The sequence below is a fragment of the Anguilla rostrata genome, chromosome 11 (assembly GCF_018555375.3).
Source record: "Anguilla rostrata isolate EN2019 chromosome 11, ASM1855537v3, whole genome shotgun sequence".
Classification (NCBI taxonomy): Eukaryota; Metazoa; Chordata; class Actinopteri; order Anguilliformes; family Anguillidae; genus Anguilla; species Anguilla rostrata.
In genome coordinates this window covers 9,832,094-9,850,197 of record NC_057943.1, presented here as the reverse complement: position 1 = coordinate 9,850,197, position 18,104 = coordinate 9,832,094, and the positions used below count along the sequence as shown (strand labels likewise).

General features: G+C 46.3%; 1 protein-coding gene across 2 annotated transcripts in view; it reads left to right on the top strand.

Annotated features, from left to right (window-relative positions):
* Positions 1-18,104, top strand: part of LOC135233848 (MORN repeat-containing protein 1-like) — a 134,701-nt gene that overhangs the window by 23,622 nt on the left and 92,975 nt on the right. For both annotated transcript variants that reach the window (XR_010323960.1, XM_064297763.1), the window contains exons 11-13: positions 730-795; positions 12,736-12,881; positions 14,353-14,432. Coding sequence is in view for 1 of the 2 variants with exons in the window: in XM_064297763.1 (XP_064153833.1) it covers positions 730-795; positions 12,736-12,881; positions 14,353-14,432 (292 nt within the window). In the remaining variant the exon portion in view is untranslated. The remainder of the gene's footprint in view (positions 1-729; positions 796-12,735; positions 12,882-14,352; positions 14,433-18,104) is intronic.

Here is an 18,104-nt window from a genome sequence, read left to right as displayed (position 1 = left end):
ACCTTATTGAAAGATATTTTGAAGCCCTTATTGAAAAAATTCATGTATTTAACCATCACTTTTATTTAAACTCTAAGGAGATTTATTCTGAGTGTGACACGCACAAACAAAACGTTAAAAAGAGTTTAAAATAGAAATAGCTTTTAAAGGTGTTTAAGCTAGCAAGCTTAAGTGCTTGGTAGTGTGGAATATCACATATGGCAGTGCTTTAATCCATGAGCCATGTGCCTGGATTAAAGGTATTATGGCAACCCTTCCTTCTACTTCCACAATACAAAGTTAGACATACCAGCTGACAAATATAGATTTCTTTTGGATATTGGATATGACCCAGAACTGGTGATTTTATTGTTTCACTTGACTTCCATATTGGGCCTTTTGCTCATGGGCATCCGGAATAGATGTAAGAGTTACTGTGCCTGTGCAATACACTACTAATCATGAATATCAATTACAAATTATATGCATTAAACACTGCACATGATGTGCTTAAGCAGGAGATTTGGAGGAAGAATGGTATACAAGTTTGAATTTCTTATTTCCTCTTAACATGGCATTGCTTTGTAATTCCATTTTTTAAACATTTGTAACAATTAGCCTGATGGTGAGGTATTTCCTTATCGTTTCATTTGGGATTATATGAATACAGTATGTCATGTCTTTCTTATTCGGTGCTCAAGTGTACATCAGCTGACCCACACTTTCTTGATATGTTCCTCCTTTTCGTAGGCAAGACAGGATGTGGAGACCAGTCTGAAAATGGGGGATCCACCTCTATCATTGAGTCGTTTTCAGGTAAATTCACAATATTTTCATAGTGCGCTTCTCACCACAGTCGGTTTAAGTGAATACAAGCAGAGTGTGTTTTTGTGTGATCCAAGCACAAATAAGGAGTGCCTGCGCATGGTTTGAATGCTAGGTAAGACCAGCATGGCATAAACAATGAAACCGACTTCATTTCAACGCACGGGGGTGATTTATAGCCACCTGAGCAAAGGCTATCTGCTTCCATGATCAACAATTACCTGTTCCCTCCTCCTGCCGTGAATCGCACCGCGCCGAATCGAACGCGTGAAATTTCCACGCGGAGCCCCACACACCTGCCCCGCCGCGCCGTAGCGCCAGCTGCCCGGGGGGGATGGGGGGGGGGGGCGGGGGGGATTGGGGGAGGGGGCGGGGGGGACATTCTCCGAATGGGTAATATATGCTTAAGGCAGGGCCGGCCCGCGCGTTGTAAATTACCCCTTTCGGAGAGGCGGACTCCGGGAAGCCCTGACTATTTATCGCTGGCCCGCGGAACCTCGCGCGGAGACCTGGGCGCGCGGAGCTCCTGTGTGGTAATTGAATTATAATGTGACGGCGGCGGCGATGGCGATGGCGGTGGCGGCTGCCTTTTTTTCTTCTTTTCTCTTTCCTTTTTAATGCGTTCGGCGGTACGGCGACTCAAGGAGGAGGTGGAGGAGGTGGCGGCTGTGAGGGACGGCTCCACCGCGGCGCCGAACGCCGAGCGGCGCTCACAGCTCGCGGGCCACGCCTCCCGCGGGCACCTGGGACACGGGCGGAGCCGGCCTGTGGGGCGCAGTCAGCGTCCCACCTGAATTCGCCATCTGAGGCTGGGAGGCGGGGGAGGTGTGAAGCACAGCACCTGCTCCCTCTTCCTAACAGCAATATTTATATTTAAAACAAATACATCATACATTTTAGAAAAATGAATGGAATATCAATGCTCTGGTTACATGTAATATAAAATTTATGCTTCAGCATATAAGGCTTTTGTCAGTTTGCAGTAATGTCAGCCTGGGCTGTCCCGCAGAGCTGTAACAGAGTGGTGATTGGAGTTAATGACGGTCAGATAAATGAGGAATAAGGGGCGGCTTTTTAATGCATGATGCAGCGGTAGGACTGCGGGGGGGGGAGATGCTGTAGAATGTGTGCGTCTGTCTCTCCCCCTCACCGCACCGTCTGATTGCGAGGCTGCGGCGGAGCTGAAAGGAAGCGGGGGAAGCGTCAGTCGAGCGGAATTGGCAACCCGCGACGCGCCGGCTCTCATCGCGCTGCGCGCGCGGCTGGAGCGGCGAAGGTCAGGGCCGCCGTGGCGACCGCCGCGGCCGCCTCGTTAACCGCCTCGCCCGCCTCGTCTGCCCCCCCCCCCCCTCCCCGAACCAGAACTACGCTAATGTTCTCCTGCCTCCTCCTCAGCCCTCCTAATAGGGTCCCAGAAGCCTCTCCTTCTCAGGTTTGTCCCATAGGGAGAGAGTTAGGGTTGGGCAATTGGGGGAGTGGGGGTGGGGGGGTTCCTCATTAACTTTCCCAACAGAAATAAATATATAAATAAATAAATAAATAAATAAATAAATAAATAAATAAATAAATAAATACATAAATAAATAAATAAATAAATAAATAAATAAATAAAAAGGACATCATTACAGTCTGAGAGCGTCGTGCTCACTTAATTATCTTCTGCCCAGACATTGGAGGCAGTCTGCTCCTGTTCCCTCGCTCGGCTCGTTCTCTTTTCACGAGCCCTAATTGATGAGTTTTTCCTCCTCGAAAACGGGGGATTAAATGATCCGGATAAAAGGAGGTTTACTCTGGCGGCAAACAAAAACCGCGCACCGCGGACACGCAGGTCTTGAGAGGTTGTTCCTGAGACGCGCACACTGAGTGATGTTTAAATAAATAAATAAACAAATAAATCCCTGCCTCCCACCATTCTCACAATGTATCTGATATGTGTGATGCTCTGGCAAAAAATGGCTGCTGTGCATCAGCCAATGTTGGGCTATGTACATATTGGTGCTTATTGCAGTGAGACACACACACACACACGCACGCACGTACGCACACACCAATTGCTTCGAGATCTACATGGAACGCCGTTCAATGCAATCCCTCATTACCATTAACATTTAGAGATTTGCAGTGAGCATATGGAGTGAGCAATGCCTCACAAATTTCTGAAAATATGAGCTGTTTTTGTGTCTCCCTCCGCCCCTTAAATATGTCTTTTTTTCGGTGAAATACCGCGGTGAGCCAGGTCTGGCATTTCTCCTGCGGCGCTGCTGATTCTAAACAAAGCTTACGACGGAAGAGAGAGGGAGGCAGATGCCATCAACAATAGAGAATCTGAGCTTTACTCACAGTGTGTAGAATGCAGATGAGACGATACTTTCTTCCTTCAGGTACAGTAGAAATAAGAAAACCATATAGAGGGTGTTACAGATGTATACAGGAGTATTTGTATAGTGTACATGTACATGGTGGCTGTAGGGGTCAGATTGTGCCTGGTGGATTCGAGCTGACACAAGCCTCCTTATTTACAGGAAGTGCCATTGTTGGACTTTTAAAACACAGAATTTACAGTTTCTCCATCTGGTTTTTATAATGCATCTGCTCAAATATGTGAAGAAAAAATCCAATTATGTTTTATTGATCATCGAAACTATCTGGGGGCTTCGGCCTTGGATTTACGAGGCGAGGGTGCAGACGTGATCCAGACCAAATCAATCAGGGTCGTTTCATCTCGTCCCTGGAGGGGGGGGGGTTCTTCTCCAGCCTGCGCCCCGCGTCGTCTGTAGGTGTTCCGGCATCTTGCCTTAGATCTCGTAATAAACGTGATAATGCCGTTCCCTTGAAGTCAGGCGAACGTTAGATATCGGGAGGGAATGAGAGTGGTACTGCCCGTATCAGAGTGGTACCAACGTTTTCTCCCTTACTTTTTTTCGCGCGGTGCACATTTCTGTTGAATGTACTTGCTGACGGAAGTCAAACCATGGCGATGTGCGCCGTAGATGTGGAAGATTGTTTATTGGTGCAGGCTTTAACTCACCGACAACGACGTTGCTTTCCCCTTCAATTTAACACCCAGCCAGTCTGGTGGGGGGGGGGATCTTGCCGTTTATGTGTTTTGTATGTTCTTGTATGCTGCTTGTGATGCTTTTTGTCAATTGTGGCAAACACACCTGCCACAGGCCACCGAAGTGGCTTTTCTTTGGGGCCCTCCAGCACAGAGACACAGGGAGAAGATGTTCAAACAGTCCACATTTATTCCACGAGGGTTTGGCAAGATGGTAACGCCAAATGAGCAGATGTTAAAACAGTCATGACCAAAGCTGCCTGGTGTGGGTGGGGATGGCAGATTTAACCTGTGCGCAGTGATTACCTCACTACGCACAGGTGCAGCCACTCCTGTTCCTGGGTCCAATTAGCCTGGCCAATTATCTAATTCCTAACCCATTATCCAATTGGCCAGGACTAATTAGCTTGACCCAGGGCAGGTGTGGCTGCTTAAACCAGCCATCCCCACACCACATACCCCCAACGCCAAACTGAGGCCAGGGAGAATCACTGGCCGAAGCCTACCCCCCCCCCCCCCACCCCACACTCCCAAAGCAAAAGACAAACAAAAACACTCCAAACACGCTAAAAAAATTTTAAAAAAGTCAGGGTGGGTGGCCCCGGAACAGTCCAGTACATGCGGCGACCCTCCTTCGGATGACAAGGCAGCCCTTCTTCCTCCTCCCTCCTGGAGCACGGGAAGTCCTGGGCTGCTCTGCTGGTTGGTGGGGGCGTCACCGGCTTGGGCTGTTCCAGGGGCTGTGGACTGGCCTTGTGGTGCTGGGGACCAGGAACCCTCGTGGCTGTGGTGGCCGCCAGTCGGCTCTGCTGGCGGGCGGCTGCAGGCTTATCCCCTCATGGGCTCCGGGCAAACCAACCAGGCCAAAACAAAGAACTAAAAACAACCAAAGGACGAGAAAGGAAGCAAAACGGCGCGGCCACCGCTCGTGCGCCGCCCGTAGCTGACCCGCCTTCCCGGCCAAGTCCAGTTCACGGCGCGACCACCTCTCGTGCACCGCCCGTCGCTGACCTGCCTCCTCGGCCAGGTGCAGCTCCTCAGCGTCCCAGCTGAGGATTGCCTCCTTCCCCTCCCTGGTCATCTTCCGCTCCCCATTTCTGGCCCGGAGGATCCGCCCGAAGCCCTGTCGGGAACACCTCAGCCGCCCCTCCTCCAGTGTGCTTCCTGGCTGGCCCTCCTGTGCCTCTTTGCTGTGCCGGAGGAGCCCCACGTTGGGCGCCACTGTGGCAAACACACCTGCCACAGGCCACCGAAGTGGCTTTTCTTTGGGGCCCTCCAGCACAGAGACACAGGGAGAAGATGTTCAAACAGTCCACATTTATTCCACGAGGGTTTGGCAAGATGGTATAGCCAAATGAGCAGATGTTAAAACAGTCATGACCAAAGCTGCCTGGTGTGGGTGGGGATGGCAGATTTAACCTGTGCGCAGTGATTACCTCACTACGCACAGGTGCAGCCACTCCTGTTCCTGGGTCCAATTAGCCTGGCCAATTATCTAATTCCTAACCCATTATCCAATTGGCCAGGACTAATTAGCTTGACCCAGGGCAGGTGTGGCTGCTTAAACCAGCCATCCCCACACCACATCAATGTTTGCTTTTTTTTTTACTCATTTGTCTGTGCTTATGTGTTATGTAGAATGTTCTTTTATGTTCCTTAAACCATCAACCTGCCCAGGGACTACAGATGAAAATTAGCTTGCACGGCTAAATCTGGCACATTTGCATGGGTGCATCTAAGTTCTCATGTTTATTAATGTGCATTGTCCCTTTCTTAAATAAAAAACAAACCTTAAACCTTGAACCTTAGAACTCGGGGCCCCTTCCTGTCGCTGGCGGGGCTGGCGGGAGAGGACGCCGCGGCGGCGGCGGCGGCGGCGGCGGCGGTGTTATTGAGATACGCGGCGTCCTGCGCGGCTGAAGACAGATTGTCATTAACTCTGGTTAACGATCCGTCTCCGGGACGTTATCACCCTCCGCTCCGGTGCCTTTTCGCCGCGTGTGCAGGTCCGTCCGAAAATCGCAGCGGCGGGGAGAAGCCTGCAGGAAAAGGGGAGGAGGCAAAGGTGAGCCAGACAGCCAGACGGTGTATTTGCTCTGCTCATATTTATATGAGTAAAATATACACGGCTGTTTGGCTCATGTGAACCTATTGTCTCTTTTTCTGTTCAAAGAGGTAGGCCCATATTTATTTACAAAATCTGACTGTTTAAGCAGCTCAGCATGGAAATAATTTTTTACTAAATTAACTCTCGCTTTTTAGCTATGGCTCTAAATCCTGAAAATGCTCACGTTCTCTTTCCATCTCTCTCTCTCTTACTGTAGTCATTAGCTGCTTTTTTAATTACTTACACTAATGGGGCAAAAAATCACTTCTGTTTTTCCCTGGAATTCAATTTCTATCATCCTCCATTATGTCATAAATACAGGAAGATGACAAAATTAAAAATATTATAAACATATAAGTACGGAGAGGAATAACTGAATACACTTGTCATTTTCATTTTTACTTAGGCAACACCAAAGGGACTTTCATTGCTACGGCCCTGTTGACATGCACCGTTCTGTTGCGAAATCTCAATATCAGGTCTCGAAGCTTTTAACACTGGTCTGGCACATTGTCAAGTGAACCCCTGTGAACTGGAGCCACGGTCAGGTGTGTTGTTTTCCGTTGTTAGCATGGGACGCTATATGCGTGCACGTACTGTACGTACAGTCTGTGTACATGTAGTTTATTGCATGTCGTATCGTATATCATTGCGTCCTTTGCGTCCATTGCTGGCTGTCGCCTTTTTCCTCAGAAGAGAAATGGGTTCGAGGAAGCTGTAATTTTTCTAAAATTCACTTCCCTCCACTTAAACATGTTAACAGGGCAGGGATGTAATTACAGTCCAGTAATTCAATACATTGGCAGGCTCGGGCATATTATGCATTGTACAGTGAAGTATAGCTCACGCCCTCCTAACAAGCATTAATGACACAGAATCTGACGGGGAAAGGTGGGGGGGCGGGGTTAGACGGGGGGGGGGGAGAGCGGTGTCCTGGGCATTCAGTCTTTTATTGCAAAGGACAAAATTAAAGTCGTGTGGGGGGGGGGGGGTGGGGGCATTTAGTGCTGAAATTAATGGAGCGTGTTTTTGCAACTGCTGAAGGGAGCCTGCTGCCTTCCTCCACACCCTCGATTCATTTTACTGCCCCCCCCCCCCAGCGTGGAGTGTGCTTGGTCAAACCTCGCAGAGACTGTGGCTAATCTAATGCTAATGTGATTTAATACCGGTGTGTCCTTGTGGCAAATGAGGTGGCAAGTGCAAGATTCCACAGCGCTTCAGGATTTATTAGACGCTTTTTTTTGGGGGGGGGGGGGGGAGTCATACTGACAATTGAAAAGACACCTTCCCTTTCAGTAGAACTTTCTAGACTGAACAGGTGGTAATTTCCTCTATTCAGTTTTCTTTGTTTTCCGTGTTATTTTTTCACCAACAAATAAATATAGTTACAGCAATTATGCAAAGAATTTTTAATTTCTCTAATAGTACACTTGCAGGGACTTCAAAGATCTGAAGCCTTACACAGGGTTAAAACGGCGTTTGTTAGGCAGACATTAGGGAAAATTAATATACAGTAGAGACCCATTAAAATCTGTTTATTTATTAGAGATCATACATATGCACATTTATGAGTAGTGGTTAGTTTGTGATCTGCAGTTACCCTTCAGAGCACAGTGCAGTTTTAAATGTTATTATATTTGTAGCATACTTGCTGGTTGTTTAATTTTTGATGTACATTTTCAATAACCATCCATCCATTATCTATACCCGCTTATCCTGGGCAGGGTCGTGGGGGGGTGCTGGAGCCTATCCCAGCATGCATTGGGAGAGAGGCAGGAATTCACCCTGGACAGGCTGCCAGTCTATCGCAGGGCAATAACTATAAAGAATAATTTAAAAATAAAGTGTATTGATCTATAATGCTATTTAAAATGCAGTAGCATTCAGCTTTAATCATTGTGCCATACAGTCACCAGGCTGCCGTCAGCGCTGTCTCTTCAAATTATGCGATATTGTTGATAGCTCAGTACAATTCTTAGATCATGATAATGTTTTTACCAGTTAACTGGTGTCTGGCTAAAGCTTCTGACTAAAACATATTGCACCTGAACAATTTAGGTGAGATAATTCTGACTCGTAGCAAGCCACAAATGTGTTTTAATAATTAAATGGTGTTCAAGGTTCACATCCTCATTCCACATTTGAGGTTGTGTTTACCAATTCTGCGACACTCAATTAGCATCTGGGCTCTTCGGAGGGCAAATTCCTGCCATCTCCGAGGTGGCATGGTGCCTTTACAGCACTGTATTAACCTTGAAGGTTTCTAACAGCTTTTATGTGCTGGAAGCAAGCTTTTCGGCTGCATGTGTCCATCACTTCCCCCCTTTCCTGTGTCTGTTGTATGGTAATGGGTATTAAATGGCATTTTTAACAGTTTTGATTCCAATGTCTTAGGGTGCCTGCGATAGATTGGTGGCCTTGTAATCCTGCCTCTCACCCAATGCATGCTGGGATATGCTCCAGCACCCCCCTCCACAACCCTGCCTAGGATAAGCGTGTATAGAAAATTGATGGATGGACGGATGTTTTAGGGTGCTTCAATATCCAGGACAAGCTGTGAGCAGCTATGTCAACATTGTCTTGGTCCTGAGAAGGATCATTTTGTCATCCTTCGCCCCCCCCATTCCTCTCAGCTAAATCGGCTCTGTCAGAGATCAAAGATTGTCCGGATGACAACAAAGATCATCAAGTGAAACGAGCGAACTTTCCTGCGTTTACGCTGTACGTGAGACGGTGTTCCAGTACGCAGGAGGAAAAAAAAAAAAAAAAACGCCGCCACTCGCAAAACCTAATTAGTCCTCGCGAAATTAAAGAGCCCGCAGGATCATTTGAATTCCGCGCGTGCGTCTTCTGAACATTTGTTAAGGCTTTGACGGGTCGTTTATGTCCATTAGACGAGTGCGAGGGACTTGTCAGGCTGAGCAGAATGCACTGCTGCGTCGGGGAGCAGTTCCGGGCCGGGCGGGAAAGTAATGGGCGAAATTAGAATATGGTTTTCATCGCCAGCCCCTCGCACCTCGCTTCCTCATCCCGACGCCATTCTTTCGGGGCATAAAAGCGAGGCATGAATGCCGGGGACTGACAAATGGCGCGTCGTCTTCCGCAGGTTTCTTAAAATTCCCGTCACACGCTCACCGTCAAGTAATGCGCTTTTCTATTCCGTGGTAGAGAAATAACCGGAACTATATCCAATTTATTTTCAGATAATCAGAAGTTTTTTCATTATATATATATATGCATGATATATATAATACACACACACACACATATATATATATTTATATATAATTATTTTATTTTATTTATTTTTTTGTCACAATTATGTCTCCTTTGAGGACCCAGGGACTTTACGTGGACATGACGTAAAACCTCACGTGGAGGCCTTTCAGTTGTGCAAACAAGGAGCGAAGCCCTGGTGCGCGTAATGCCGTGGGCATGTGAAAACACACGTCTTATTTCCGCCTCTCTCTCTCTCTCTCTCTTCCCATTCTGCCGTTCTGTGTTTTCAGAAGGAGTACCCATAGTCCCGCAGTCTGCGTTGGTTCCGTCAGGCTGGAACAAGGCGGCACGAAGCAGAGCGTGTAGAGTTCGGTATTATTATTTTTTTGTACAGCTCGCTCCTCCTGTCCGTAGTCCCTGACATGAGAGGAGAGCGCAAATGTAATGGTTCTCTGCGTGACTGCCTGTTACATTACTTAGTTTCCAGGGTCATTTATTTCTGTTAGCAAGATGGAGAAGCGGCTTTTTATTTCCCCCCGTTCAAATTATTGCATATGGAAAATCGCTGTCTTGGATTATTTGCGCTTAAGTGAAATACATAGACCATGTGATCTTCATAACAGGAATAACGGTAATACACCTCCTAGTTTTGCACGGCAACAACTCCATTCTGGTGGAAATGCAACACATGTGAACAGCATGATTGGCTGTTTCAAAAAATGTTTTAAAACCTTATAAATAATAATAATATTACAGTTATCATTGTTGTTATTTTTATTATTATTAATAATAATAATAATAATAATAATAATAAGAAGAAGAAGAAGAAGAAGAAGAAGAAGAAGAAGAAGAAGAAGAAGAAGAAGAAGAAGAAGAAACATCTTTGTCCAACAGTACTAAGTAAATTTTTGATAAATTGCAATTTATCAGTGAATTCGAGAGTGGTCTTTCCTTTGTGGGTCTTTGTGCCCAACCGCCACGCCCCCCCCCCCCACCTCCTGCATTCCCCCCTTCGGCACCTCCAGTGCCTCCTCATTTGGTAGTGCAGCCTGTGCTAAGAGCTTGCCCAGCTGTCCTGCTGAGAAACCAGCCAAAAGGTCTGGCGCCCGCTGCGGCTGGGGAACAAAGGCTCCGGGAGGCGTATGGAAAATCATAAGTAATAACGCGAAAGCAAAAAAATACTTAAGAGTCCATTTTGAGAAGCGGTCACTGCATTCTCGGGCTCTGCCCGGTGATTTGAGAGGAGCTTGAGGGAGGTCTGCGCTGAAGGATTTGAGACTTGCAACACAGTAGCATTCGCTCCTGAGCCCACAAAACGAAAACAGGCACAATTCACACGAGGCTTACGTGATTTACGTTTCAGCTTTTTGGTTTTTCGCAACGTGATGAGAGCAAGTTTCCAACTGGTGACCGTCCAAATGGGGCTTATTGTTATTTTGCCACGCCAATGCGGCACTTCCAGACACCTCAAATACCTGCCAGTTGGTTTTATTTTACCTGTGCACCTCATGAAAAGGTGATTAATTCAGGGATATTTTACATTTACCAAACACACACTAGGTCAAGGAATCGTGCCTCCTTAGCCAGTTAATAAGGAGGAGGTTGACTTGTCTGTACTTAATTTAATATCTTCAAAAAAAAATAAAGCAAGCTGTCACATCTCGTCACCTTCGGATTAAGGTGATCGATACCATCACACCCCTCTCTTTCGGAGATTAGACCAGATCAATTTAATTTAATGAAAATATTACAGCTTATAGATCAGCCCATAAAAGGGCAATAACGGTTTATTCCCTATTATTAGGCCCCCCGTCTGCACGTGTTATGGGAATCTGTGATGTCCTCCGTGGCTGTGCGGCGCTTCCATCTTCCGCACACGTACTTGCAGTTCTGCGTTATGTTTATTCCTTTGCCGGCTTATTATCCCGCAACCCTCCTCAGGTGATTAGTGGCTTCTAATTGAGTCGGCTGTAAATGAAAGAAAAAAAAAAGATAATTAACTGACTTTTCTGTTGTGTGTCGGGAGGTCAGATTACCTTGACTCTCTGCGGCAGTTTTAGGGGGTGGCGGGGGGTGTAGGGGGAGGGTGGGTGTAGGGGGTGGGGGGGGGGGGGGTTAATGACACGCCTGCTGCTTGGTCCCAGAAGGATGGGGCTAACCTTTATCCAGCAGTTTGTGTTATAATTGTCCTAATTAAAAACCACACGCGGGGGGTCAGAAAGGAAGAGGCCCCCCCCCCCCCCCCCCTCCCTGCTTCCGCCGCTCTGTCAGCCTGTACCGTAACGATCTCCTTGGCTTCGCCTCTGGAGTAACCGGGAGCCTTTGGCATGGCCGGCCCCTCCAGCTGTACAGGAAATTATGGGCTGGCGAAAGGGGAAAGACACGGGCTCAGCAGATTAATCTCGCCAAAGTGAGGTCGGTTTTTTCCAAGGGCAAGTCATTGCAAGCGATTTGAGTTAATGCGGGGGAAACCAGAGAGGTCGGTCCCTGTCCAACAACAACCTGGCTCTGAACTTCGTGCTCTTAAAACGCGATTATTATCATCTCTGTTTGTTTACGTTTCTCTAAAAAGCAATCCATTCGGAGGTGTATTGTTAAGGCCGGTCTGGTTATGTGTATATCCTGTAAACTAAGGTGAACGTTAAAAAAAAAAAAATTTCTACAAATGAATTACCAAATTCAATTACCATTTAATTTCCTTTGCTCGTTATGCAAGTTAATTAACTTAAATACGCGAAGCAGGGTGTGATTTTTTTTTTTTTGCGGTTTCCGTTTTAAATCAAGTGCGTGTGGCATTTCGTAGAGCCGAAAGTTGCGATTGCGTGGAGTGACCTCTGCTCCGCTGTGCAGTTAATTGATCCTCTGCGTGGTTTAATTCCGCTCTTGTCCGCTTCAGTCAGTGAAATTTCCATGCAGGGTGCATTAAGTAAATGAGCTGCGCTACGAGAGAATGCGCTCCACGCTCGCATAAAGGGTACTCAGCCACTTTGCACTTCCTTAAATGATGCCGTACGCAGAGAATCTACGCTCGGTGGTTTCCAAGGCGACAAAAAAAAATAAAAACTTTGGTGACGCAAAACAGCGCCCCGGCAGCCTCTAATTGCACCGAACGCGAGCGGGCAAAAACAACGAGGGAGATTATTTTTGCTGTGGATATCGATTGGAAATATAAATGTAGATGGATGTGTAGGAAAACCCTTGATTTTAACAGTAATTGTAAAAGACTGGGCAGGCCAAGTCTGTAATGTTCGTGTAAACAGAACTTCCTTGCTCTGGGGCAGTGTGATTAGCCTGTGTGTTATGTCTCGGCTGGAAAACAACACTGGTCTGACTGAACTTTATGAGAGGCCCTTAGCACCCTTCATTGGTCCTGGTGACATGAATGTACTGCTCGCTCTATAAACACGAAATTCAGTTCAGTTCAGGGTTTTTGTGTTTGTGCTTATAATTCATCAAGTGTTTATCCTTAAGCTTGTACTTTTTTTAATTGAAAGATGAAAAAACTTTTGTATGCCCTGAAAAACTACAATGACCTTATTTATTGTTTCAGAAACCGGAAACTTGGCTCTGCCGGAGGAAGAGTCTCATTCAGCCAATCAAAGAGTCGAAGCGGGTCAAGCAAAATTCCAGAACCTCATGTTGGCCCCTCCCCCTCCTGACTATAAGCCTTACTTGGTGATGGACGAACTGGAGAAGGTTCTAATTTCAATGGTTATCTTTCCCGAACCACATTTGCATGTTGTTTTCTGCACGGCCAATTAGGCCAATTAGAGGAACATTCCGGATTTCACACCGCGCCAAATGCCCCAGCTGTTTTAGCCAGGTGTTTGGTTAACTGCATGAGGGCAACTACCACATGCTGCGTGTTCTTTGTCATTGAAATATGAGGGAATCTAAATATTCCACATTTCTGAGGATGTCCCTCGCCCAGAGTATGCTAGTGGTGAGGAGCAAGCAATGGAGTGCCATGTTTCTCCTGGAATTCAGAGCAGATTGTGGCCTGTATTCAATATATATCCGTCCTTAACTTTGACTTACAAAGTTTTAACACAAGCATTACACCTTTTCTTCAGAAACTCAGTATGGCAAGCCGGCGTGTCTCTTGCTCCATAGCGTTCTAGACGGCACATGCTTGCTGGCCTAGCATGGAATTGTGTGTCAGTAGCTAGCTTGTTCTAAGAGATGCAGGTGTTCTGTCAAACACAATGGCCAGCACGGGCGCACAATGACAGTTTGAGAAACAGAGAGAGAGAGAGAGAAAGGGGGCGAGAGTCTGACGATGGTGGCACTATCCAACAGAAGAAACATTATTTTAAATGTATATTGGCTTGTATCTGTTGGCTTGTATATTTTATATTTTAACGAGGGAGCGGGTCTCTGGTGTGGAAGTATTCGTGGGTGAGCGAATGTCCTATATCACCTGCTGGAGTGGAGTCCACGGGTGATATTGAACATGGGGTTGAGCTGCACATTTATGCCCACTCGATTCCAGTCACAGGCCCTGGTTACAGCACAAGTTATAGTTTCTTGAGTTACTGAGTTATAATTTCACACCGTGTGGTGTCGTGATCGCAGCTGGTTTGTTTGTGCGCTTTTTATTAGCACTTACAGTAAATTCCATTACAATCTTAGACGCTCTTATCCGGAATGACGTGCATTTATAATCAGTAAGCGTAATCGTACCCAAACAAATAATTTGTATTTGTAACAAAAGAAGGTACCTCTAGACAGGTCATATAGCTTTACACAGCTATAGCTGTAACATTGTCCTGGTACATGTATGAGTACGTTAAGCAGAGACTTGGCTAAGACTTAATTAAAAATAATCATTCTTATATAGTTTAGTGTGAGAATGTAAGTGATGCCATCTGGATTGCACAGTGGAAGATCGAACATGCAGAACACAAACACTGGTGGTGACGCATTTTGTTGTGTTTGATCACTGCATGTTAGCCATTTCATATCTTTGTGTGATGTGCTATTTGTTTTTTGTGCATCTGAAAAGATAAAGGCTATTTAAAAAGTATGGAATCCAGATTCCTTTTTTGTCATGCCCAGTCTGGGGACCTCGGTCATATGATGGTCTGGACATGAGTCAACTTTTCGTTCTTTCTGTTTTTCAATGAAGGTGTGTGCCTTTTTTTTTTTTTCTTTTTTCATCTTTCAGCAAAAAGCTGCCAAGAAGCCAGTTGGCAAGGGCCCTTCAGAAAAACTGCCATTGTCCCAGGAGAAAAGCTCCGACAGCAAGTAAGAGCCCGGTCTTTTGTGTGCAGATGAAGGCGATCATTTTATGGACACGGGGTTTAATAATGATTAAAAGGGCCTTTTCTTTCTGGTGTAGTGTCGGCCATTGTTGAAACATGGTGGCTGCACAGTCACAGCACGGCAGCTGACGGTTGTCTGAAAGACTGGGCTTTTCAGTCCTTCCACGCTTTTATGCAGAACCTTCAGTTATGACTCATCGGTACTGTAAGTACCCCATTCCTGCTGTACATTTCAGATTTTACATGGGACCCTGGTGATTGCTCAGATACTCAATATATGAGTGCTTTCAGTGTAGGTCTGCTTCTCTACCGTGATACTCTAGACCCAGGTGTTCCAGTGGGCTAAGGAGGCGGGGGTGGGATCTTACCAAAATTAGCATTGCCTATTCGGACTTATAGGATGTACAAAGAAAGAAGAAAAAAAAGAAAACCACTAAAGCGAAAGAGCTTTTTTTTCTTCCCTTTTTCTATTTGTAAATGTCAACGACAAGATTCAGCTCTTGCTCCTAACAAAACAACGCTTAATTGTTTCCACTCCTGACAACACACGTCACAAAAGCCATAATGGCAGGGGGCAGACCCACCTGGAGAATTCAGAGGATAATTAGACAATAGCACTTCCTGTTTTCATCCTGAATGGGTACTTCTGTGTTCTACTGTGATCTCTGTTGGCCTGTTGAAAGTTGTCATGGAGTCGAAAGCAGTAACTAGTCTCACTGGTAACCAGGAGGATGTGCAAATATGGTTTGCTTTGTTTTCTTTCCCTTTGTAAATTTTGACATTATTCGCATATTATTCTATGTAGCTTGCAGTTGCTGTCCAGCTGTGAAGAAACTTAGGAAAGCATTTTAAAAGGCTGAAGAAAAAACAATAACAATAAGGGATGCAAAAAAGGTATTGCAGAAATCGTATGCACATTCTTCATGTGCAATGCCCGATCATTTATTTTCTTGTGCTCTAAAGTGCAAACGGTTGAAAAGCCTTCCTGTCTTTGGGACTGCAGCATTCCGTGTTGAGTCAGTTTTACAGAGATCTAAAGGTACAGGCACTCGACGTACTGAAATATACTTGAATGAAGATCTTTTAATGGTTCCAAAGAAAATCAGGCTGATAGCCTTACAACCACGCAGACAAACAGAACTAGCTTTAGAATTTTTTGTTGTTGTAGATTAATAGCAGATTTAGGCATGGAAACAGGGTCAACTCCCCGTGCGCTGGAAAATAGTTTGATCAAATAATACAGGGTTCGATCAGCACTCCTTTAAGAATTCCTTTCCTCAACAACCGTTCGTGAAATTGCGTTCCTGACATCGAGGGAAACCGTAAGCAAGGCGCGTGTTGTCTGTGCGGAGATCACCGTGGTAACGCCGATTTGTATCGATGCAGATTAGACGACCCTTGCGCTTGGCTCCCACTGAGGCGTTGCTTACTTCATAACAGCATAGCAGTCGGCCGTGCCCGTGAGCGTTCAGATACTCTTTGATATTTTATTTACATTGTTGAGTTTTTCAGCAGAAGCCTTCTTCTCTTCCTCTGCGCCTTTCGTCGAAGGCGTCACGCGCACAGCTGAGGAAGACGAGTGCCGGAGCGGGAAGGGCGCTCAATTTTCGTGGCATTGTCGTCGGCCGCAAAGGACGCTGATTTTTTTTTATTGCCGGCGTTTGCCGAAGCAGACGGTGCGGTGTCGAGAGAGAGGAGAGTTTGAACGGCTCTGTTTTTTTAGCCTCCATTTTCATTAGCTCCGTTTCAAAAAAAGGCCCACGTTCTGCGCTGAAAAGATTGGTTAATCAATCACACAAATGTTGCCAATCCACTTCATTGTATTCAGAATCATCCCTATGGTATTCGTGCAACGGCGACAGGCTGCTGCGAGCAGAAATTAGTTCTTTGTTTGAATTTGAACTGTGCAGCTAATTCTGAATGGCTCTTTTAAGGAGGATCACATTGTTTTTGTGCACAATGTTTTTGTAGACGGGAAGCCGGGTTTGGTTTTTCCCTTAAGCTAACAGGAGACTAACTGTAGAGGTAGTTATTTTGCTCTGTGATGATGGCATGTAGCCTGTTAGCCTGTATTTAGCATAGCATCAGATTCAGCTTCACAGGACCAGAACAAGCTCCTGGCTTCATCGTACAGGCCTTTCCACTTGATTTAAGTGGCTATTTTTCTTCTGGTCGTCATCAGAATAAATGTCTCATTCACATGGCTGAGAAAAACACTTCCTGGTATGAAAGTGCTGTTGCTTTGTTTGTGATTTCACTGGTTCCATTTTGAAGAGCATCTCTTTCCTTTGTTGTAGTTTCCTTTTTACTGCTGTGGTCACATGGTATGATGGTTCTGTGCCGAGCTGTTCTGCAAACCTGTGTTAACACCCTGATACCGATCTAATCTGCTGAAGAGCCAAAGGACATGAATATGAGAGCTTTTCCTGGTTGCTCGAACCCCAAAGATGGGTGTTCACCCCTCCCTGTTTTTGAAACCCCACCGCACAGCATGACAATGAGGGCTGTAATTGAGGGCAATTATTTTATTCTTTACAGTCTTTATTTCAATTTTAAATTATTGCATTGTAGTGATAGACTCCAAATGTCTTCAAGCCACTTCTTTCTCACACTGAAGTCTGCCTTCCACATGCAAAAGTCATTGGTGTCTGGTGAAGTCAGGAGAGGTACTTCTGGGCCATGAGGCTGGATATGCTCTGCTGAATACAACTGCCATGTTGGGTGATGTCATTGATAGTCATCCATCTCCCGCTGGCTCTCCTGCTGGCACTGCCACAGGCAGGATTCAGTCTGGGCTGTATGATGATCGCTAGACTGAGCACCTTAGTACTTTAATTGGAGCCCCGTCCAGGAACAGACCGTTTAACTCTGCCTCGGCTTATGATGGAGGGCTGTTGATGACTAAGGCCATGCGTTCTCCCATCACAGATCGTCCTCTGATACATTGCTTCATTTGCAGAATTAGCAGACAAGCTAATACCCTCAGTTGAAGCACTAATTTGTTGGCTTGCATGAACCATGAACCTATTTAAGTAGTCGGAACTTAATGGTAAATTACATTTTTTAAATGTATTCAATGAGACCTGCTACAAAGACCAGGGTTGGGGTCAATTAAATTTTAGAGTCAGTCAATTCACATACACCCACGCGCACCTGTGCACATACACCTACATACACCTGCACACATACATCCACATACACCTGCACGCATACACCCACATACACCTGCACACATACACCCACATACACCTGCACACATACACCCACATACACCTGTACACATACACTCACATACACCTGTACATATAGACCCACATCCGGGTATACACAAACACCCACATACGCATGTACACGCACACACTCTCACACGCACGCGTACAGACACACGCCCACATACGCGTGTACACGCACTCTCACACGCGCGTACGCCACACAGCCCCCCCCCCCCCCCCCAGCAGCCAGCCTGTGTTCGCCGGGACCGTGCGCAGCCCGAACAGGTGGCGGGATCACGCGGAGCGGCTCGGCGGGACGGGAGCGCCCGTCATTAGCGGGATTTACGCGGCTCAGTCTGCCCGATTCCTCCCTGAGGTTCTGACGCTAATTCATTCTCATCTGGCCCCTACGCCTTTGTAGTCTCTCCCTCCTGCGTGCCCGC